At 47.3% G+C, this 22,705-nt stretch overlaps 2 protein-coding genes across 2 annotated transcripts; one reads left to right on the top strand and one right to left on the bottom strand.

The window, feature by feature from the left end:
• Window positions 1-1,762: 1,762 nt before the first annotated feature.
• On the top strand, window positions 1,763-2,698 carry LOC140918162 (olfactory receptor 51G2-like). Its single transcript, XM_073361984.1, has one exon. The coding sequence runs from the start codon at window positions 1,763-1,765 to the stop codon at window positions 2,696-2,698; it is 936 nt and encodes a 311-aa protein (XP_073218085.1).
• Window positions 2,699-21,395: 18,697 nt separating this feature from the next.
• Window positions 21,396-22,361, bottom strand: LOC140905590 (olfactory receptor 51G2-like). The gene has a single exon (XM_073329110.1). It carries the CDS (start codon window positions 22,359-22,361, stop codon window positions 21,396-21,398), a length of 966 nt encoding a protein of 321 aa, XP_073185211.1.
• Window positions 22,362-22,705: the final 344 nt, after the last annotated feature.

Below are 22,705 nucleotides of genomic sequence, written 5' to 3'. Positions count from 1 at the left end.
CCTGGGACACCTGTCCCCACGCCTCTTACTTTCACAGGGCTCTGGTATTTAAGCCCCAAGCTTAACAATGTCTATTCACCTCAGGGTAACCCCCTCATCTGGGACAGGTTAAGCACACTTCTGCTCCCCTTTACTTATACAATAAAGACAACAACATTGGTAACAGCATTTTACTATCCCTGCATTCAGTACTAAAGTGATTTGTACACCATCCAAAGCTGAACACTTTGAGCTCAATTTGCTGGACATCTAGGCAGAGTAGGAGTGTTCATGTAAGAACGGTTTGCTCCTGAAGTCTCTCTTCCTCCCAGCTGGCTATCAGGGGAGAGTTCTTTCAGACTCTGTTTACATACACTACATTTTAAGTCCAGCTCTAACCTAAGAAATCATAACCTGAGAAATCATATAAAATCACAGTGTTCAAGTATGCTGCAGAACTCGCAGCCAGAAGATACCCATGGGGCCAAGAGTTTAGCAGGATTCAAAGAGGGACTGGATGTTTATATGGGTAACCAGAAAATCAAATTAGAGTAATGAGGCTTTTTTTAAAAAAAGGCTTTCATGGGCTATGAACCTTCCTGATTTACACCACAAAATATGTCTAACTAGTGGGTGTAGGGGGAAAACTTTCCCTGGGAGAAGGGTTTTCTCATAGCTTCCTATTGCAGGGTGTCAGGGTTCCCTCCCCACTCTGAACTCTAGGGTACAGATGTGGGGACCCACATGAAAGACCCCCTAAGCTTATTTTTACCAGCTTAGGTTAAAAGCTTTCCCAAGGCACAAATTCCACCTTCTCCTTGAACAGTATGCTGCCACCACTAAGTGATTTAGACAAAGAACAGGGAAAGGACCACTTGGAGTTCTATTCCCCCAAAATATTCCCCCAACCCTTTCACCCCCTTTCCTGGGGAAGGTTTGATAATAATATCCTCACCAGTTGGTACAGGTGAACGCAGACCCAAACCCTTGGATCTTCAGAACAATGAAAAATCAATTAGGTTCGTAAAAGCAGAATTTTATTTAAAGAAAAGGTAAAAGAATCACCTTTGTAAAATCAGGATGGTAAATACTTTACAGGGTAATCAGATTCAAAACACAGAGAATCCCTCTAGGCAAAACCTTAAGTTACAAAAAGACACAAAAACAGGAATACACATTTCCTCCAGCACAATGAATTTTCCAAGCCCAAAAACAAAAGAAAATCTAACGCATTTTCTAGCTAGATTATTTACTAACATCTAAGGAGTTGGAGGGCTTGCATCCTTGATCTGTTCCCGGCAAAGGTATCACACAGACAGACAAAAGCCTTTTCCTCCCCTCCAGATTTGAAAGTATCTTGTCCCCTCTTTGGCCATTTTGGGTCAGGTGCCAGCCAGGTTACCTGAGCTTCTTAACCCTTTACAGGTAAATGGACTTTGCCTCTGGCCAGGAGGGATTTTATAGCACTGTACACAGAAAGGTGGTTACAGTTCCCATTATATTTATGACACAGGGCTTCTTCCACCTTCTTCTGCAGCGTTGTGTATGGGGCTCGGGATACTGGGTTAGATGGGCTGCAGGTCTGATCCAGTGTGGCAGTGCCCATTTTCCTATTGGTGCTGTAAATCCAAGACTAGTTTTTTGCTGATATTGCCTGAGTGTCTGGGAGTCTCTAGACTTGCACGGAGAGCAGAAAGATGTCTCGTTAAATATTATCTAGTCTCCTGTTCTTTTTCCTTTCAGGAAGAAAAGTTCAGAACTCCTCGGACCTGCCCAGTCCATTATGTCAGCTGTCAATGACACCAAATTCAAATCTGCTATGTTCCTTCTCACCGGGATCCCTGGGCAGGAAGATGTGCATCTCTGGATCTCTATCCCCTTCTGCTTTATGTATGCTATTTCGATAGTAGGAAATTCAGTCATTCTGTTCATTACAAAAACAGATCCAAGCCTCCATGAGCCCATGTACATTTTCCTTTCCATGTTGGCCATCACAGACCTTGGCATACTGATATCCACCTTGCCGACAATACTGGGCATATACTTGTTTAACTCTAGGGAGATCAGCCTTGATACCTGTTTTGCTCAGCTGTTCTTCATCCACTCATTTCAATGCATTGAATCCTCCGTTCTCTTGCTGATGGCTTTTGACCGCTTTGTCGCAATCTGTAACCCACTGAGATATGCTTCCATCTTAACCCTGCCAAGAATAGCCAAGATGGGACTTGTGTTTGTCCTAGTACGGTTTGCCCTAACAGCCCCACTCCCCTTTCTCTTAAAACAGTTCCGATACTGTCGAGCCAATGTCCTCTCCCATTCTTACTGTGTACACCAGGAGGTCATGAAGATGGCTTGTTCGGATATCACAGTCAACAGCATCTATGGCTTGGTTGTTACATTCTTAACTATGGGGTTGGACTCGCTGCTCATCTTCCTCTCTTATGTGATGATCCTCAAGACAGTGCTGAGCATCGCATCCCACACTGAGTGCCTCAGGGCCCTGAACACCTGCGTCTCCCACCTCTGTGTCGTTCTGCTCTTCTACACGCCTGAGATCAGCTTGTCTGTGATACACAGATTCGGGAAAGGATCTTCTCCCTTGCTGCAGATTCTTCTGGGTTATGTCTACCTGCTCGTCCCGCCTCTGATGAACCCTATAGTATACAGTGTGAAAAGCAGACACCTTCGTGACAAGATAATCAGGGTGTTCCTCCAGTGACGGATCAGCTCCTCACCCAGCTTCAGCGCTGGTAACCCAAGAGATGAAAAACATGGGCCTCCAGTTCCATTCTGAACCCTTACATAAAAGATGACATAAGCTACCAATCTCCACTCTGTAGAGAGGTTCAGACAGGGTCTAAGGCCTGGAGCAATGGGAGAAGGGCTGGTGAAGGAGGACAGTGCACTGGGGCCCCTGTGCCCTCAGCCAGGCGCTTGTGACTGAGCTGTGTTAGAGACATGATTAATGCAGGAGCCCCAGGAGAAGCCACTCAGGCAACCTCACTCCCATTAATGGCTCTGCACACTGCACACCTGCTGGGCCCACTTCCCACCGAGGCAGAGCAGGGCTACGTGTGTGAGTGAGGGTCTGACACACATGAGTCCTGTCAGGAGATTTTGGCCTAGAGTCCCTCCTCATCCCCTCCATTTGTGCTGCCCCAGCTGCTTGAAAAGGGGTGGAAATAGTCTGCAGCTTCGCCAGGGAGGCACGTCCAGCTCCTATCCCAGCAAAGGGATGACCATCTGTTCAAAAGGGGAGAGCATGGCACAGGCAGGAGCCCTATCCCCTTGTAACCCCGAACCTGCCTTCTTATTCCACCTTGAGACCCCACCCCTACTCCTCCTCTTCCCCCTTGTGGCCCCACCCTCTGCTCCTCTTCTTCTCCCAAGACTCATAGAATCATAGAAGATTAGGATTAGAGGTCATCTAGTCCAATCCCCAGCTCAAAGCAGGACCAACTCCAACTAAATCATCCCAGCCAGGACTTTGTCAAGCCCGACCTTAAAAACCTCTAAGGATGGACATTCCACCACCTCCCTAGGTAACCCATCCAGTGCTTCACCCCCTCCTAGTGAAATAGTGTTTCCTCATACCCAACCTAGACCTCCCCCACTGCAACTTGAGACCATTACTCCTTGTTCTGTCATCTGCCACCACTGCGAACAGTCTAGATCCATCCTCTTTGGAACCCCCCTTCAGGTAGTTGAAGGCTTCTATCAAATCCCCCCTCACTCTTCTCTTCCACAGACTAAACAAGCCCAGTTCCCTCAACTTCTCCTCATAAGTCCTGTGTCCAGCCCCCTCATCATTTTCATTACCCTCCACTGGACTCTATCCAATTTGTCCACATCCTTTCTGTAGTGGGGGGCCTAAAACTGGATGCAATACTCCAGATGTGGCCTCACTATTGCCGAATAGAGGGGAATAATCACTTCCCTCGATCTGCTGGCATTGCCCCTACTAATGCAGCCCAATATGCTGTTAGCCTTCTTGGCAACAAGGGCACACTGCTGACTCATATCCAGATTCTCATCCACTGTAATCCCCAGGTCCTTTTCTGCAGAACTGCTGCTTAGCCATTCAGTTCCTAGTCTGTAGCGGTGCATGGGATTCTTCTGTCCTAAGTGCAGGACTTTGCACTTGTCCTTGTTGAGCCTCATCAGATTTCTTTTGTCCCAATCCTCCAATTTGTCTAGGTCCCTCTGTATCCTATCCCTACCCTCCAGTATATCTACTTCTCCCCCCAGCTTAGTATCATCTGAAAACTTGCTGAGGGTTCAATTCATGCCATTATCCTGATCATTAATAAAGATGTTGAACAAAACTGGCCTCAGAACAGACCCCAGGGCACTCCGCTTGATACCAGCTGCCAACTAGACATCGAGCCACTGATCACTACCCATTGAGCTTTCTATCCACCTTATAGTCCATTCATCCAATCCATACTTTTTAAACTTGCTGGCAAGAATACTCTGGGAGACCCTATCAAAACCTTTGCTAAAGTCCAGATATATCATTTTCGCAGTTTTCCCCATATCCACAGAGCCAGTTATCTCATCATAGGAGGCAATCAGGTTGGTCAGGCATCACTTCCCTTTGGTGACTCAACCCATGCTCCTCCTTATTACCCCAGGTTCCATCCCCTCTCCAGGCCAAAAGCTAGAGGCAGGCTATGTTAAGAGCTGCCCAGGGAGCCAGAGCCACTGTGAGGAGCCCAAGATCATCCACCGTCCCTGGGCAGGGGGCTGTGGAGGTCAAGAGAATCACCCAGCCTGTGTCCCTGCCCCCCAGGATGCATCCCCAGAGAACATAGAGAGTTCAGGCATCCCCACAGCCACCTGGGCTCATAGGGTAGCTCTTACCAAGGCCTGTCTCTGGCCTGGCCGGGGGCGGAGCCTCTTGGGAAGTGGAGGAGCAGTGGGAAGGGCCTAGTGGGAATAGATGGGGCAGGGGACAGGGCCTCTGGGGAGGAACAGAGAGTGCAGCAAGTCTGAACCAACTCTAACCCAAGCAAACAGGATGGTACACGGGGTTTGTTGGGGTTCCTGAGAAAAGGAGGGTGGGGCTGGAAGGTAGGAGAGCCCGTGTTTTGAAGAAGACCTCATAAATGTGACTTCACAAAGGGGACTCTTGTTTCAAGTATCCCAGGCTGAGAGTAAGTCATTGCAAGGACCTTAGAGGGAAGGACAGGGTGCCTGTTATGCTACCTCAGGCCCCAAGGGGGCACTCATGGGTGGCTTCCATCTGCAGGGACTTGGCCAGAGTGGGCTGTGCTCTTGAAAGCCATTACCAATGGGCAGAGGTCATCCCAGCCCCCAGGCTGCTCTAAACTCCACTGAGATAGGGGGAGAACAGGCCAGAGAATCAAACCTCTGTAACTGGCTCCTTGTCATCTCCATGTTCTAGAGCACAGGGCTAGCACAGCAGAGAATCTGTGACTCAAGAGAGCTGGGTTTGACACGTCCCTTGAGATGTGTTACCTTGGGCAAGATATTGGCTGTTTCTGAGCCTCTGCACAGGTGGGTAACAGCCCTGCCCTGCCTCACAGCAGTGGCGAGAGGATAAATATATTCAAGATGCTCAGATACTCTGAGAACCTAAGATCAGGGCTGTGTCAGGGTTCCACAGAGCAACACCCCAACAGTTGTCTATAAAAGGCCTCTTACCATGGCATGCCGTGACAGCTGGCTTCTGGGAAGCCCCATGACTCCAGCACCTTGGTTTCTCTGGTGGATATGGGGGTGCTTGGGGTGACACTGAGGGGATTTCTGAGGGGATTAGTGGGATTTCTGAGGGGATTTTTGGAGCATCATGGGGATACTGAGAGGCTCAGCACAGTCATTGGACTGGTGTTTGCAAGCATGACTCAGTGTTATTGTCTATAAAAGGAATGGTTCTTGGGTTCTTGTTTAGTGATGTCACACGAGTTTAGTTCCAAGTTTCTGGTAATCTCAGCATGCTGAGCTGCCAGCTGACCCCTCCCCAGTCACTAGCCCCAGAGAGGAAGGATGGTCCAGGGGTTAACGTGCTAGCCCAGGACTCAGAGGAACTGGCTTCAGTTCCAGGCTCTTCCACAGACCTCTTCTGTGTCCTTGAGCAACACACTTGGTGTTTCAGCAATATGTGCATTAATACGGCTCAATGTAAATGTGTGTATCTAGGAAGAAGGGATGCCAGCCATCCTTACCGGATGAGGGACCCAGTGCTGGGAAGCAGTGATTCTGAAAAAGACCCGGAGGCCAGAATTGGCTGAACATGAGCTCCCAGTGCACTGCTACAGATGAAAAAGCTAGTGCACCTCAAGTAGTGGCAGAGAGGTCATTTTACCTCTGTATTTGGCCCTGGTGCGACCACAGCTGGGATCCTCTGCCCAGTTCTGGTGTCTACAGTTCAAGAAGGAAGATGATAAATTTGAGAGGGGTTCAGAGTAGAGCCCAGAGAATGATAGAAAGGATTAGAAAATCTGCCTTATAGTGATAGACTTAACAAGCTCAATCTATTTATCTTAATGAAGAGAAGGTTAAGGGGTGACTTAATCATAGTCTGTAAGTACCTACATGGCAACAAACATTTAACAATGGGCCCTTAAGTCGAGCAGATAAATTTACAACTCGCTCCAATGGCTGGAAGCTAAAGCCAGACAAATTCAGATTGGAACTAAGGTGTAATTTTTTAACAGTGATGGAAATTGACCATTGGAACAATTTACCAAGGGCCGTGGTAGATTCTCCATCACTGACAATTGTTAAATCAAGGCAGGAGGTTGTTGTAACAGCTCTGCCCTAGGATTTATTGTGGGGCAGGTCTCTGGCCTGTGCTCTATGGGCGGTTGGACTTGGTGATCACAGTGCTACCTTCTGGCCTTCAGATCTGACCAGTGGTTTTAGCAGCACTGCCTTAAAGCATGGGGTGTTGTACTGATAAATATGTTACAGATTGCGAGGGGCTTGGACGATGCAATAATTGGGGCCACAGTGAAGTGCCTAACAGAGATTTTAGCTCTGTGTGCCTCCTAAGGACGATCTGAGGCACTGCGTGGAGAACCTGAACTCTTCCCAACACCCCTTGGTGATGAGGCCTGTCATCAGCACAGCCCCCTTTGACGAGAGAGTTCTGGGCCCCTCCTGCAACTCGGCAGTAAGAGGTAGAACCACAACTTGATTTCAGAGAGCGAAGGATCTGGAGAGTGTTGCCTGGCTGGACAGAGACCTGCTGGTCAGCCCATTGGTCAGATCCTAACCCCCACCCTCTCCATGAGCAATGAAAGTAGTTGAGAGGGGAAAGAATGGGTTAATGTGTGTGTACCTAAGTACAGAGGTGTAAATGTTCTGCCAAAACTTTTCATTGCAATACAAATATTACAAACCAAACTTTCATGACATGCCTGTATATCAAAAGCCAGCAGCAGAGTTGTTGAAGTCTCTACAGGAAGGAGCAGTGGTAACTTTACTGCTTAATGACTTTTGCTTAAGAAAGTATTTCAGAAGTGTTCCACAGACTGTTTGCACTGGGTTTGTACTACTAACTCTTTGCTCAGAGAAGAGGTGTATGATACTGTCCCCTGGTAACTGACCAGAATCTGTTTCTAATACTTACATTCAGAGTCATGAACCCAATCCCTGTGCAATACCTGTGGAAGACTTTCCAAATAGTCATGAGAGAACAGAACCATGGGTCTGTGTTTCAGCAAAGAGTAGAGCTGAGGTGCAGGAAAGGGGACTGTTATAGTGGTTGTACGTAATTTACACCCATTACCTGTTAGACGAGCATGGCTGAAGTAACTTGCACACTAAACTGGATATTTTGCCAACCTAGTGTTTGCACTATTCACCTATTTGTGATGCCAATCCCTTCCCCACCCAACAGAAGTAATTGTCTGTGTTAGCTTGTAACTTGGCAGATATTTACAGACCCTTGCATGAGGTGGTCTCAGGTTGAAGAGAATTTCCAGCCTGAGCATGGAAGATCTGTGACCTGCTTGTATTATTTATCAGGGTGATACTCTGCTTAATTCATATCCTGTCTAGTTTATAAAACTCAGACTGTGTTTTTACTTCTATTTCTTAGGTAATCAAGTTTGATCTCGACGCTTACTACTTATAATCACTTAAAATATATCTTTCTGTAGTTGATAAATCTGTTTTTATATTTTATCTAAACTAGTGTATTTTGTGTGAAGAATATGGGGAAATCTGCTCAGGAGCAGGAGCTGGTGCATTGCACTCTCCACATTGAGGGAAGGGTGGACAGGGTAATAAACTTCCAATGGTCAGACTTTTGACCAGGGCAAGATGGTACAGCTCTGGGGTCCTAAGCTGGGAAACTTGGAGAATTGGCTGGAGACTTTCTATTGGCAAGCATGGGTCCATGGAGGAGGAAAGTCGGTGAGTTGTGGATGGTGGGCCACAAGGGTTGGAGGAGGGGAGAGACTCGGTGGGTGGCAGGGCCTCTCGGAGGAGAAGAGGAGGCACTCAGTGAGAAGCAGCAGGTGGCAGGGGCCACAGTGGAGGGTGGAGCAGGGACAGGAAGAGGTGGAGCCTGAGCAGAGACATGGGAGAAAAGCAGAAGTGTCCTTGGGGCAGAGCACAGGTGGGGTCACCATGGCCCAGGTGTCCGCACTCTCAAAGGCAGCGGGTCAGGGGCTGCATGGCTGGGGAGGTTTAGCCTCCATTGGCCTATTCTACCCACCACCTATGTAAGGTAGCCCTCCCTGGGCCACTTCCTACCACCACCCTGCGAATGTCGCAAGGTCTTCATCTGGGGTAAGGCAGCATGAAGGGTGTCTGCTCACCCCAAGGCACTTTCTGGTGGTTGCGTGTAGCAAGATCATTCTCCTACTCTCTTGGGAAGCAACTGCCCCTTTCTATGGTGTGGCTGAACCACGCGGGGCCAGCTCAATCCAAGGGCTCTCCCCTGCTGGGGTAGTCCAAACAACAAATAAAGGTGATCAATCAAGTCCAGCTTTCATATGAGAGATGAATGATTTCCTTTCAGGCTGTCCCTGCAGCGCCTCCCTTTCCTCAGGGAGGGACCTTTGAGCAGTTGTTCATGGGGAGATTCTGCCTTCCCTCAGCTCACCTCCCCTGGAGCTGCCGGTAGCAGGTCTGCTCTGCTCCCTGGTCTGCCACAAAATGAGCTGCTCCCCTGCCTTTCTGCCTTCATCAAGCACTTCTTTTCAGACTTGATTTGTCTGCCCCATTTTCCAGACAATTTACTTGCTGAATGTTTGGCTTCTTTCAACTCATTTTGAAGTGTAGCTACAAGTTCAGAGGCTTTGGGAAGTAATCCTGCTGCTTCGTATAGATCTGAGTCTTTGGATTGTCGCAGTTTTGAAACAGTATTTACCATTTCCAGAATCTTTCTTTGGAGCACAATGAAAAAAAAAAAAACTAAAATTTTCCATTAATTTCATTAATGCTGAAGGCTTGAAAATGCAATGGCATTTTTCCTCAGAAGAATTATTTCTGTGGGTGCCTTCATTGTGTGTAAACACTGAATGTGAGAGGAAGGAGTGATTCATACTGGTTGTTGATCAATTGTGCAGTCAATTGCTTGACCAAGTTTTCATTTCTTTTGAAATATTTCTCAAGAGGCCAAATAAACAATGTCTGGTTTACTGCTCTAAACTCAAAAGAAAATAGTGCAGAAAAAAGGATTTATCTGATTCCAGTCTCTGGGAAGCCATCTTGTGCAGTGATGTTACATTAACCTTACGCAGAAAGTGTGCTCCCCAAAGTTACACCTTTCAACTTTCACCATTTATATGAAGATTTCACAAGGTACACATCTCTTTACACGTCACTAAAATCCAACCCATCAGTTTGTCCCAGTTCCCCAGTGTAAGCGGGGGAATGGTCCTGTTAATATGGGGAACTTTCCTGGCTTCTGCACTGTCCTGGTGGAATGGGCGAACTGAAGACTCTGAATCCTCACTTCCACTCCCTTTACCCAGAGTCCTGCCTGACCTCAAGGACTCGCCTTCCACTCTCCTGTGTGACATGTAATGGTGACACAGCTGGGCCCAGGATTCCTGGGAGGCTGAACCCCCAATTTCATCGTGGGGGCTAGGGTGTTCCCTAGGACAGGGGCTAGGGTGTCCCCACTCCTGGGTACTCTCTTCACACCAGACCCGTCCTAGTACCCAGGCCCTGGCTGCTCTGTGGTGAAACTGCAGGTAAGGAACCTGTTCTGGTGGTGGCCACACTCCCTCAAGCTCTAGGTGACAGGACCGTTCTCCACAGCATCTGTCCTCCCAGCAGATCACATCCCACCTTCTGAGTCCAGCCTTCAAAGCCCTCTTCTCTAGTTATGTCTCCCTGTGCTGAGCTGTTTGCTGATTTCCCCACCTTGCTTTCCCCAGCTGCTCCTTGTGCTTGGCTGCCGTGTTCCTTGTGACATGGCTAGCACCCACTATCTTGGCGCTGGCCCCACAGATCTTCTGTCTTTCTTTCTTTCCCCACAAGATACTCTCCTTGTGATCAGAAGAAGTGCTTGAGTTGGAGCCCTCTCTGTTTAAAACTTGAAGGGTTTCCAAATCAACTTTGGAGCAAAAATGCCCCCTCGCTTGCAAAGGAGCTGGAACAGGCCTGGGTACCTGGCCCACTGCCTCCAGAACTTGGAGATAGGTCAAGTTCCGAGTCAGGCACCCAAACTGCAAAAGACTTGGGCACTAATCAGCACTCTCAGGAGAGGGAGAGAGTGAGCAAGAGAGGGCCTTTGAATCTATGAAGAAGAGTATGGCAGACTGTGCAGAACAGAGTAACAGAAGGCTTCATGGTATGCAGATTTCATTAATGAAGGGCATATTAAGGAAGGATTTCAACAAATAAGTAAATATTAATCACAATTATTTACTATGAAGAGCAAGGTAAAAATGCTGAAAAATTATATTTTATTATGGTGGCATCAATAGTGAAGCCACAGTTAAAGTTGAGTCAAGTTTTCTCTTAGAGCAGGGATTCAACTTCTGTATCTATGAAATATGGTGTAGCCTTAGTCAACATGGCAACAGTTACTCTCTGAGTGCAGAATGAGTTTTCAGAGAATTTACAAGTCAACCTGCTAAGTAGTTTTGGAATGCATACATGCAGTCTTCCTCCCTTAAAACTCCTTCTTCCTTATACGTATTCCACTGAACACCCTAATTCCCTGGAGAAAACAGGATACTTTATTCAAGAAGGAGAAGCTTTAAGGGTACAGGACGGCAGTTTTGCTAACTGGGATTTTTGGGGGCGAACAATACAAGCTTTCCTTTTGGGAGACTGTGACCATGGTCACTGGAGGGGCTATACTGAGAATGCTGAATCAGGGCAAACTGCAAGGAATAGGGCAGACAATCCCCAAAACTGGTGGCTTATTCTTATAATTGGTTGACCCAAACAGTAACCAAACAGCTTCTATACTACCTTCCTGTTTCCCAAGAAGCCAAAATACAGTTCTCTTTAAGCAATCTAGCCTTTGGTTCCCACCCACACAGCCAAATTCATCTATTAAGGGTAATTGGTTAGTCTCTAAGGTGCCACAAGTACTCCTTTTCTTTTTATATAAAATCTTATTCACCATCTGTAAAGTGTTAGGGGGCTTATTCCTTCACCCACTTACTTCCCTGGTTTTTCTCGCATGACAGAGAGCAACAATACCCAAAGTCCAAAGGTGCAAACAATTCAATGTTGATTGAGCGAACTTCCAGCAAGCATGATTCCAGTTTCCTTCCTTAGTGTTCCCCTTCCCAGCTCTGACACCACAGACCTTACACCTGTGTCCTTGTTCCCATTCCTGCCCTTAGCCAAACATGATTCCAATTTCCCCAACCCCATTCCCTGTTCCCATCCCCCACCACACCCCCACTCACTTCCTGATTGACTGCAGACTATATAGTAGAACTTGAGTTCTGCTTAGCTATACCTTAGCCAATTATTTTCCTGAAAATTAACTAACCAATCTGATCGTATTTTAACATGATTATGTAACCAATTATATCCCACCACCTTAATAAGTTTACACCCAGTAAGATTAATTATACAGCAGACAGAAACAATCACAGAACCAGACAGAGATTACACAGACAAACAATAGCAAAGTGGGAACTATAATGACAAATCAATACAGAAGTGAAAATTTCACATCCCAGCTATGGATAAGTGAGTTCTTGCCAGACAGGATGCTATCAAACTAAGTTTCCTTTTACATCTTCCAGGCATTTCCCTTTCTCTGGAGGCGATAGGCATTTATCAGGACAGGATTGTATCCTAACAGTCCAAAAGCACCTTATTTCAATGTCACTAGGCTGGAATGTGAGGATGTGACCGTTCGCTTCCCAGCTTATGGCTGCCTCTGCTGCTTAGCCAAAGGCCTTAGCCTAAGAACAGGGCCTCAGACTGTCACAGTAAGAGAAGCACCTTACACCAGCAGACAGTGATTTTGATTCTTTCTTTTATACGTCTAGAACTTGCCAAGTGATAAGAATACATCTAAATTCTTAGAGTACAGGCCTTTACAGACAGGCCTGAATATCTATATCCCAATATAAAGTTCTACTACTCTCAAGAGATCAGACACATTACACACCAGGTCAAATACACACTTACAGACAATTCTTATTCACAAATTTAAGATTTATTTAAAACAAAAAGAAAGAGAGTTATTGTGGTAAAAGATTGTTATACATACAGATATGAATCCAGTTCACAGGTCAGTTTCAAAGCAGAAATGGTGAGGCTGCCATTTTGTAGAAATCTTTCTGGAATTAATGGAAAAAGTCATAGTCCAATAGGCAGTCCATATACAGAATTTTTTTCAAATTCTCACATGAGAATTGCAGGGCTAATCCACAAATCCTCCATCTTGTTACTTGAACATCCCCTGACAAAGCTTAACCAGCTCTGAGATAGTAAGGATCAGGCCCATTAGGCCCTTTATAGCTGAAATTCAGCTGATTAGCCTCTTGTCCCCAAATGATCACAGCAGGCCTTCCTTGGGTGAAGAATATGTAATATTCATTTTTGCTTTGAAATAAATCTCTATTTCCTATGTCTACAGTGATAACTAGCAGCATTGATTAGCATAAGGCCATTAACCACTGAAATGGTTCACAGGTAGGTTACTACAAACTTCAAAGAGAAATAAAGACAATGATATTATTACAACAAAAGTTTCATCGAAATGGTAATATCCCCTTTTGACCTCTGAATCAAGATAACAGGTGTTAAGGAAAAGTTAGCACATGTGACTCCATTTTGGTTTGGGGCCCACCATTGTTTAAATGCCAGCACATCATACACCAGGAGGAGTAATCCTTAGATATTGAATCCCTGTGAAAATCCTCCTCCTTGTCTCCAGCCTGCCTTGTCTCCCAGGATCTGGTTTCTGTCAGTCTTTAACTCCCGGTTTCTTGGCCTTGATGTGAGGCCTCCCATCCTGATAATAAAAGTTACTGATGCATAGCTTTAGGACCATGCTGTGTAATTAACATACTGGTATAGCACGAGGAATGCACCAAGCAGGGATAGGTGGTAGATAAAACAAGGGTTTGTTTATTGGCTAAGGTTTCCGATGCACGAGGGCAACATGCTTTGCTAAAAGGTATATAATCTTTGTATAATCTGCATTCAGGGTCCCCTCCTGGCTAGCAGGGGGGCACCACGCTCAGGCGTAATAAACTTAGTGTCTTTTGGGAACTCTGCAGTTGTGGACTTTGTTTCTGTGCCTCAGCCTAGATTCGAACTGTGCGTGACCTATCAGGTATAATTCGCAGCACTGGTGTGCGTGTCCTACCAGGTGTAATTCGTAGCACTTGTGTGCGTGTCCTATCAGGTGTAATTCGTAGCACTTATGTGCGTGTCCTACCAGGTGTAATTCGTAGCATTTGTGTGCGTGTCCTACCAGGTGTAATTCGTAACAGTTTTGGCGACCCAGATGGGACTCTAGGCTCGCCCCAACAAGCAAGACTACACTCCTCCTCTCGGACAGCTCCAGCCGGCACAGGGTGAGTTCACCTTTGAGAACTCCGAGGAGGGGGGGGTGTGAGCCGTCGCTTAGGCGATAAGGTGGCACATTTTGTGTTCTTTTGGTAGCCCATTATGGGTTCTGGGCAGAGTGTAAGTAAGGGGACCCCTTTAGCTGAAATTCTTGAGAATTGGGGGAATATCTCTGGCACCCATGGGTTAGGCAGGAAGAAAGCTGTTATTTTATGTAAGGTTGAGTGGCCAGCACTAACAACTCAAACGTCTGTTGAATGGCCATCGGATGGGTCCTTTGCTGGGGATACATTAACAACGCTTAGAAGAAGGCTGGAGGACAAAGCTCCAGCCCAAATAGATTATTGGTATGTATGGGACAACTGGGCTTATGCGCGTGCGAAAGGACGTCCTCTTTCCTCCTCCTTTTCCTATCTATCTCAGGGGTCTTCAGCCCCGCTCTGTGCTATGCCTGTTTCTTCTCCTCCCCGGCCTGTTTCTGCCCCTCCCCCGGCTTACCCTCGGCTTTCTGACTTATGCCTATCATCTCCTTGCCCGCCACCCCCGTGCCCGTGCGGGCCCACCATTGACCCACTGGTTACTCTGCAAGCTCCCCTCATTCAGCAACCCCTTGTTACTCATGGTACGGACGGAAGTGAACGGTTTGCTTTTCCCTATGTTCACCGCCCTTTTGGCCCAGGCGATTTAGTAACATGGCAACAGCAGATGCCTCGCCTGCGTGACAATCCAGAGAAGGTTCTGCAAACCATTCGGTCTGTATTTACCGCATTTAATCCTACATGGGGAGATGTCCAGGTAATCCTGGACACACTTTTTACCCCTGACGAGAAATATTCCATTCTGGATGCGAATAGGCGCTGGGCAGGGGAGGATAGTACCCGGGCTTCTTGGCCCCTGACTGATCCCAATTGGAATCCTAATGTGCCTACTCCGATGGGCCTTTTAAAGGCGGGTAGAAACGGCCTTTTAGAAGCTGTACGTAAAGCTGGTAATAAAACGGCTCACTGGTCTAAAATCCGTGAATGTCGGCAAGAGCTTACTGAGCACCCCCCGCCTTTTTGGCCCGGTTGTCCAAGCAAGTTCGTGTATATGGGGGCAGTATAAACCCTGAGGCAGAGGAAAACCGTCCTATCATGGTCTCCTTTTATGTTGATCAGGCAGCATCAGATATAAAAAAATATTTTTCTAAGCATGTGCCCGATTGGCCAGGAAAACCCCTCCAGGAGGTTGTCCGCCTGGCCACCTTTGTGTTTAACGGCAGGGACGAGGAAAAAGCACGGGAAAAACATAAACAGAAGAAGGAGGAAGTAAGTATGTTAGCTGCTGCCTTGCAGGCTCCTTCGGGAAACCAGCATTGGCGAGGGCGCGGAGAGATGAGGGGAAGGGGGCATGGACGGGGGACAGGAGGAGGGGGAGGTTGGGATAGAATGAGGGACAGGAATTGTGATTATTGTAAACAACCAGGGCACGGGGGAGGGAGTGTCCCCGGCTTCCCCGAGGGGCTCCTTGGAAGAACCAGGTAGAGGCTAATCCTTCTTTTCCCCCTAACGCCCCCCAGAACCTTGTTAACCCCCAGTGACTAGAGGCGGAGGTTTTTGGGACTTTGGGAGAGTTGGAATGGGACTTGGGATTACAGTCACAAATTTATTTAAAGGTTGGGGAACACCTTGTGCCTTTTCTAGTAGATACTGGGGCCACTCTCTCCACTTTAACTTTTGTTCCGGGCTCTCTGTCCGATACCAAGGTTTGGGTGCAGGGTATAGAAGGTAATCCCTGCCCAGCCCCTTTATCCTACCCTGTCCCTATCGAGCTTGGTTCTTTAAAGCTATCACATAGATTTGTTGTAATGCCGGAGGGCCCCGCAAACCTCCTCGGGCGGGATGTGCTGGGCAAATTGGGGGCACATATATATTGCGCCCCCGAGGGGCTCCGCATGTCCGTCCCGGACTCGGCGGTTGCTTCTCTTATGACATCGGTTACCCCTATTCCTGGTGTGCCCTCTGAATTGTCCAGTGTTCCCCACGCTTTCTGGAGCACAAATCCTACTGATGTGGGTCTTCTTAAATCAGCAGTTCCAGTGAGTCTGAAAACAGGGGGCGGACCGCCTCCGTCCGTAAAACAATACCCCTTGCCGAGGGAAGCGGAAGAAGGCATCTCACTCCTTATTGACAGTTATTTGACTCAGGGGGTTTTAGTCCCTTGCAGTTCACCCTGTAATACTCCCATTCTTCCAGTAAGGAAGCCTAAACCGGGACCAGACGGGCGTCCAGTCTATCGATTTGTTCAGGATCTTCGGGCTATAAATGGTTATGTTATAGCCCCCCATCCAGTTGTCCCTGATCCGAGCACTATTCTAACGCTAATTCCTCAGTCAGCCACTTGCTTTACTGTCATAGATTTGTGTGCAGCATTTTTCAGTATTCCTTTGCACCCTGATTCTCAATATTTATTCGCATTTACCTGGAAGGGTCAGCAGCTAACATGGACGCGTCTTCCCCAGGGGTTCTCAGGATCCCCTACTATTTTTTCCTGGATTCTCACCGAGGATTTAAAAGACATTGTTTTGCCTAGTTCGTCTGTCCTGGTTCAGTATGTGGATGATTTGCTAATCGCTGCCTCAGATTATAACGCATGTTTAATTGACTCTGTTGTTTTGCTTACTGCATTAGCTAATAAGGGTCATCGTGCTTCCCCATCCAAGTTGCAGCTGTGCCTAGATCAGGTAATTTATTTGGGTTTTGTAATTAGACCTGGGGAGCGCTTACTATCCCCTGATAGGGTTCGGGCAATCCAGAATGACCCACGTCCGACTACAAAAAAGCAGTTACGGGCTTTCCTGGGGGCTGTGGGGTCTGTCGACCCTGGGTTGTGGCTTTCGGAGAATTGGTAAAACCGTTAGTTCAAGCTACTACAGCACTGACCCTCGATCCTGTCTCCTGGACCCTGGAAATGGAAAATGCTTTTAAATCCGTCAAAAAGGCTCTGATCTCTGCGCCCGCCTTGGGATTCCCGGATTACGGTAAACCATTTTCTCTTTTCACTCATGAACGGCAGGGAGTGGCTAGCGGCGTCCTTTTGCAATACCTGGGGGGTCGCCCACGCCCCGTAGCCTATTATTCAGTACAACTGGACCCTGTGATTCAGGGCTCTGTCTCCTGTGTACGGTCTGTTGCTGCTGCTGCTGTCATGGTTGAACGGTCATGACCTATTGTTTTGGGGCACCCTCTGATTGTCTGGGTCCCTCATGAGGTTGAAATTCTTTTAAAACAGCATTCTACACAGGCATTGTCTCCACAGCGGGCTCATAAATATGAACTAATCCTGTTGGCCGCTGACAACGTTACTTTACGCCGCTGTAACATCCTCAATCCAGCCACAATGCTACCCCTCCCAGAGGACGGTACCCCTCACCATGTATGCATGGATGTCGTCGCGCAGAATGGTAAGCCCCGCCCTGATTTAGCGGACTCCCCTTTAGTAGAGCCCGATTTACTTCTTTTCACAGATGGGTCCTCGTACTATTTAAATGGCCACCAGGTCTCGGGCTATTCGGTTACCTCTCAGGCAGACGTTATCGAGGCTGCCCCCCTACCACCTTCCTTCAGTGCCCAGGGTGCAGAGTTACACACGCTTACCAGGGCTTGCTTATTGTCTTCAGGAAAAACTGTTACCATTTATACAGACTCTAAGTATGCTTTTGGGGTTTGTCATGCTACAGGCCAGCTCTGGAAGCAATGAGGATTTTTAACCTCCTCAGGCACAAAAATCGCTAATGGCCCTCTAATCTCTGCCCTTTGGAAGCTATTCAGGCCCCTCGTCAGGTGGCGGTGGTTCATTGTTATGCGCACAGGCAGTCTAACAGTGTTGTATCTCAGGGCAATGCATTAGCTGATTCAGCCGCAAAGGCTGCAGCTCTACAGCCCCTTCTGGTTTCAGCTTCCCTCCCCCTGGATGTGTCCTTCCCACCTGCTGACTGGACACTGCTGTATGCTGACGTATCCTTGGAGGAGCTGCATGACTGGAAACGCTGGGAGGGATCTAAGGGCTCCGATAAGGTTTGGCGGATCGGGAACAAACCTATTCTCCCCCGTCGTTATCTACTCGCAGCTGCTCATTATTTTCATTCCCTGGGTCACGCTGGTATTCAGGGCACGGTGGCTGCCATACTAAAGTTCTGGGCAGCACCGCATGTTTATCCCGTGGTAAAGCGAGTTCTTGGGTCCTGCCCTACTTGCCTGGCCTTCTCTGCTAAGACTCGGCTCGATGCCAACTCAAAAGGGGGGAGACCCTGGGCAAACTTCCCGTTTCAGCGCTTGCAGATGGACTACGCAGAAATGCCTAAATGCTCAGAGTTTCACCACCTCCTTGTTATAGTGGACCAACTTTCCGGACAGCCTGAAGCAATACCAACCAGAAAGGCAGATGCAAGATCTGTGGTCAAGTTCTTAATGAAAGACATTGTACCCAGGTTTGGTGTCCCTGAAGTCATTGATTCAGATCGGGGCTCACACTTTACTGCAAAGATTTTGGAGGAACTGTACCGGTGCTTGGGGATTATTCGACAATTACACACCCCGTACCACCCCCAGTCTGCAGGTCAGGTGGAGCGCATGAACCGAACAATAAAGACAATGGTAGCAAAGTTTTGTAAGGAAACTGGACTTAAGTGGCCAGAGGCCTTGCCTATAGTTTTATGGCATATAAGACGAACGCCACGCATGCCCCTAGGCCTGTCCCCATTTGAGGTACTGTTTGGGAGACCAGCTTTGGTCCCGGGAACTTATGTTCCTGTACATGCTAGCCTCTTGGATGGAGATGAAACTTTGGCCAGATATGTTGCTAGACTGCAAAAGGAGCTGACTGACAACCAGTCTGAAGCTCAGTTGTTTCAAACCGCACCCTTAGGGTTACAAGTTCATTCCTTTAAGCCAGGGGATTGGGTAATGGTAAAAAAGATCCCCCGCACCGACCCCCTGGAACCCCGGTGGGAGGGGCCGTATCAGGTTCTGTTATGTACTTATTCTGCTTTAAAAGTTGCAGGTAAAGGTTCCTGGATTCACCATAGCTACGTCAAGTTGGCAACAGAACCCCCACCTGACCCTGGCGAGCCAGCAGACGAGCCACTTCACGAATGAACACTACAACCAACCCATGGACTGAGCTTTCCAGCTACTGGGACCTTCATAGCCCACCAGGACTTTTTGTGTTCCTGTTTATTGGACTTACATTGGGGGTAGTGTTTTTTGTATGGTACGGGGGAGGATGTCGACATTGGTATGGTTTGCCTGGGGGATCCTCTCCCTATTCCCAAGTCCAGTACAAGGATGGGAGGGCAATAGCTTCTTAAATTTAACCCGTGCTATCAAACAGGGTGTAAATCGAATGCAGTGTTGGATTTGTATTCATACCCCCACATATTTAGGTCAGGGGGTCCCGTTGGTAGGGGTACCTATCCCCCTTAATCGAATGCTCCAAACCAAGCTATGGGCAAACACTACATTTAACTGGAATGTTACAATCCAAATATGGTCTATTGATATGGTGGCCCAGGGTAATTATGCTTTATGTGTGTCACGACGTAAGAGCATGGAAAATACAGTTTTTGTAGGGAATTTTGTAGGGTGCAAGGACACCACCCAAATCAGCTCTGGTGCGGGAGGCCCCTCCACTTACTCCAGAACACCGTGGCCGGTCCCCGAGGGGTCTGGCTGGTATTGGTTATGCAATCACACAGCTTATAAGGTTCTCCCAGCAGGATGGTGTGGTCCATGTACCTTAGGGGCTATAGTACCCGCCGTGACAGTACACCAGAACCTGACCCGGGGAGAGATCCGCAATCTAGTATGGAGGGACCGACGAAGTATTCCTTTAAACCCCCTTTCTTATCGGCCCAAAGGCTTTCAGTCCTTTGTGCGTTGGTTTCTGCCATGGTTGGAAGAAGGTGAGCTGGAAAAAGCTATAGTTAACATTTCAGCTGCTTTGGAACTAATGGCAAATGCTACTGCAGATGCTCTCTCTGCCCTTCAAATTGAAGTCACCCAGCTATCCCAAACTACATTGCAAAACCGCCTAGCCCTGGATTATCTCCTTGCAAATCAGGGCGGGGTTTGTGCTCTGGTCAATTCAAGCTGTTGCGTATTTGTAAATCAGCATCATAGGGTGGAAACTGACATCCACATCCTCAAGCAACAGGCAGCCCTATTCCACCACATCAGCCTCGACACTACCAGTGCCGGATTCCAGGAGGTCTGGGACTGGCTCACCTCATGGCTACCAGATGTGGGGACTTGGGGACGGCGTATTTTGTATTTACTTTTTTTGACTGTTATTGTTTTTGCGTTATTTTTTGTATGCCTACAATGCTGCAGTATGTGCTGTTGGCAGTTGCTAACCCTGCAGCGCGGTTACTCAGCCCCGATATAGCTTACTGACGTACAAAAAAAAACCAGGGAGGACTGTTAAGGAAAAGTTAGCACATGTGACTCCATTTTGGTTTGGGGCCCACCATTGTTTAAATGCCAGCACATCATACACCAGGAGGAGTAATCCTTAGATATTGAATCCCTGTGAAAATCCTCCTCCTTGTCTCCAGCCTGCCTTGTCTCCCAGGATCTGGTTTCTGTCAGTCTTTAACTCCCGGTTTCTCGGCCTTGATTTGAGGCCTCCCATCCTGATAATAAAAGTTACTGATGCATGGCTTTAGGACCATGCTGTGTAATTAACATACTGGTATAGCACGAGGAATGCACCAAGCAGGGATAGGTGGTAGATAAAACAAGGGTTTGTTTATTGGCTAAGGTTTCCGATGCACGAGGGCAACATGCTTTGCTAAAAGGTATATAACCTTTGTATAATCTGCATTCAGGGTTCCCTCCTGGCTAGCAGGGGGGCACCACGCTCGAGCGTAATAAACTTAGTGTCTTTTGGGAACTCTGCAGTTGTGGACTTTGTTTCTGTGCCTCAGCCTAGATTCGAACTGTGCGTGACCTATCAGGTATAATTCGCAGCACTGGTGTGCGTGTCCTATCAGGTGTAATTCGCAGCATTTGTGTGTGTGTCCTACCAGGTGTAATTCGTAACACAGGTCATGAAACATGGTTTACAGGAACTGAAATTTATCATCTACAAGCTAATTTGGTCACATTGTTGAACTTGTAATAAGACTTAGATAAACCCAGACAAATACAATTAGTATCTACTTTTGATTCTCTAACAATACAGGCCTATGTTTCAAGAACTCTAGTTTATTTACCGTGGCTTTGCTAGCTATCCATGAGGAACGGCCCTGTTTCCAATTTCAATACTTTTCTAATATGTCCTTAAGGGTTCCTTTTACTTCAACTGGCCTGCTCGTTGCTTAATCCTCACTGGCTCAGTGTGACCGAGGCACTTGGACACCGCGGGCCATATTGGCGCCGAGAAAGATTAGACAGACCAAATCAGTGCCCACATTGGACTCTCTTAGTGGAATAGTTTTGAAAGATCTTCATGATCCGTTTACGAATCTCTTTGGTTTTTATGCTGTATACAATGGGATTGAGCACCGGGGGGAAGAGGAGGTGGAGATAAGACAGAAGAATTTGACTCTGAGGGAGTGCCTGTTTCTTGAATCTGTGAATCATAGACAAACTGATCGGTGGGGTGTAGAAAAGCAGGCTGACGCAGATGTGGGAGACACAGGTGTTTAGAGCCTTGAGACGCTCTTGCCAGGATGTGATACTCAATACAGTCTGAAGGATCATGATGTAAGACAAGACAATGAGCACTGAGTCTAATCCCAGAGAAAAAATGATAACAAACAAACCATAGAAGCTGCTGGATGCAGTGTCTGCGCAGGCCATCTTCATCACATCTGGATACAAACAATATGAATAAGAGAGAGGTTGGATCCTGCTGTACGGCAACCTCTTGAGAAGAATGACAGCTGGGATATGCAGACCACTACCCCTGATTATTATCGCCAGCCCTATGTTTCCTATCCTTGCACTGGTTAAAGTTGAAGCGTATCTCAGTGGGTGGCGTATTGCAACAAAGCGGTCAAATGCCATGGCTACGAGTACAGAGGATTCCATCATGGAGAAAGTGTGAATAAAGAAAAGTTGGGTCAGACAGACATCAATGCCAATTTCTCTGGTGTTAAACAGGAAGACACTGAGCATTGTTGGCAAGGTGGAAACAGATAAGCCAAGGTCGGTGACAGACAACATAGAAAGGAACAAGTACATGGGCTGATGGAGATTCTGCTGTGTCTTGATCACAAACAGAATCAGACTGTTTCCTAAAATTGCAATGAGGTACATGGAACAGAAAGTGATGGAGATCCAGGGGCCATCAGCTTCCAGCCCAGGGATGCCTGCCAGGAGGAATCTTGCAGGACTGATGTTGCTTTCATTGCAGGTTGGCATGATGCACTGGGGAGGTTCTGGTCAGTTTCTTAAACCACATACCCTACAATTAAAAGCAACATGATTAAAAATGCATGACACCATGAGAGAAAATATGGCCCATCCTACCCCTGCTCTTCAGACAGGTTGGAGTCAGTACCTTGATTAAAAACCCTGGTGGTACTCACACATCCCCAGATCAGTTATAAAATCCCATTACGAACAATATCCTGTTCTTATATAGAGCTTTGCATTTATAAATCTCCAAGTGATTTACAAAAGAGCACAAGTATCAATGGGTCTGATTCAACGCCCATTGACACTCAGAAGATGGAGGATATAGATCCTCATTTAACTGAAGGGAA

The sequence above is a fragment of the Lepidochelys kempii genome, chromosome 1 (genome assembly GCF_965140285.1).
Source record: "Lepidochelys kempii isolate rLepKem1 chromosome 1, rLepKem1.hap1, whole genome shotgun sequence".
NCBI lineage: Eukaryota > Metazoa > Chordata > Testudines > Cheloniidae > Lepidochelys > Lepidochelys kempii.
Note: the sequence above shows the minus strand (reverse complement) of the source record. Positions and strands in the feature narration are given on the sequence as shown.

What these genes read in the sequence shown, in the direction of transcription:
- LOC140905590 (XM_073329110.1), bottom strand. Translation starts at nt 22,361, where the DNA reads ATGCCAACCTGCAATGAAAGCAACATCAGTCCTGCAAGATTCCTCCTG.
- LOC140918162 (XM_073361984.1), top strand. Translation starts at nt 1,763, where the DNA reads ATGTCAGCTGTCAATGACACCAAATTCAAATCTGCTATGTTCCTTCTC.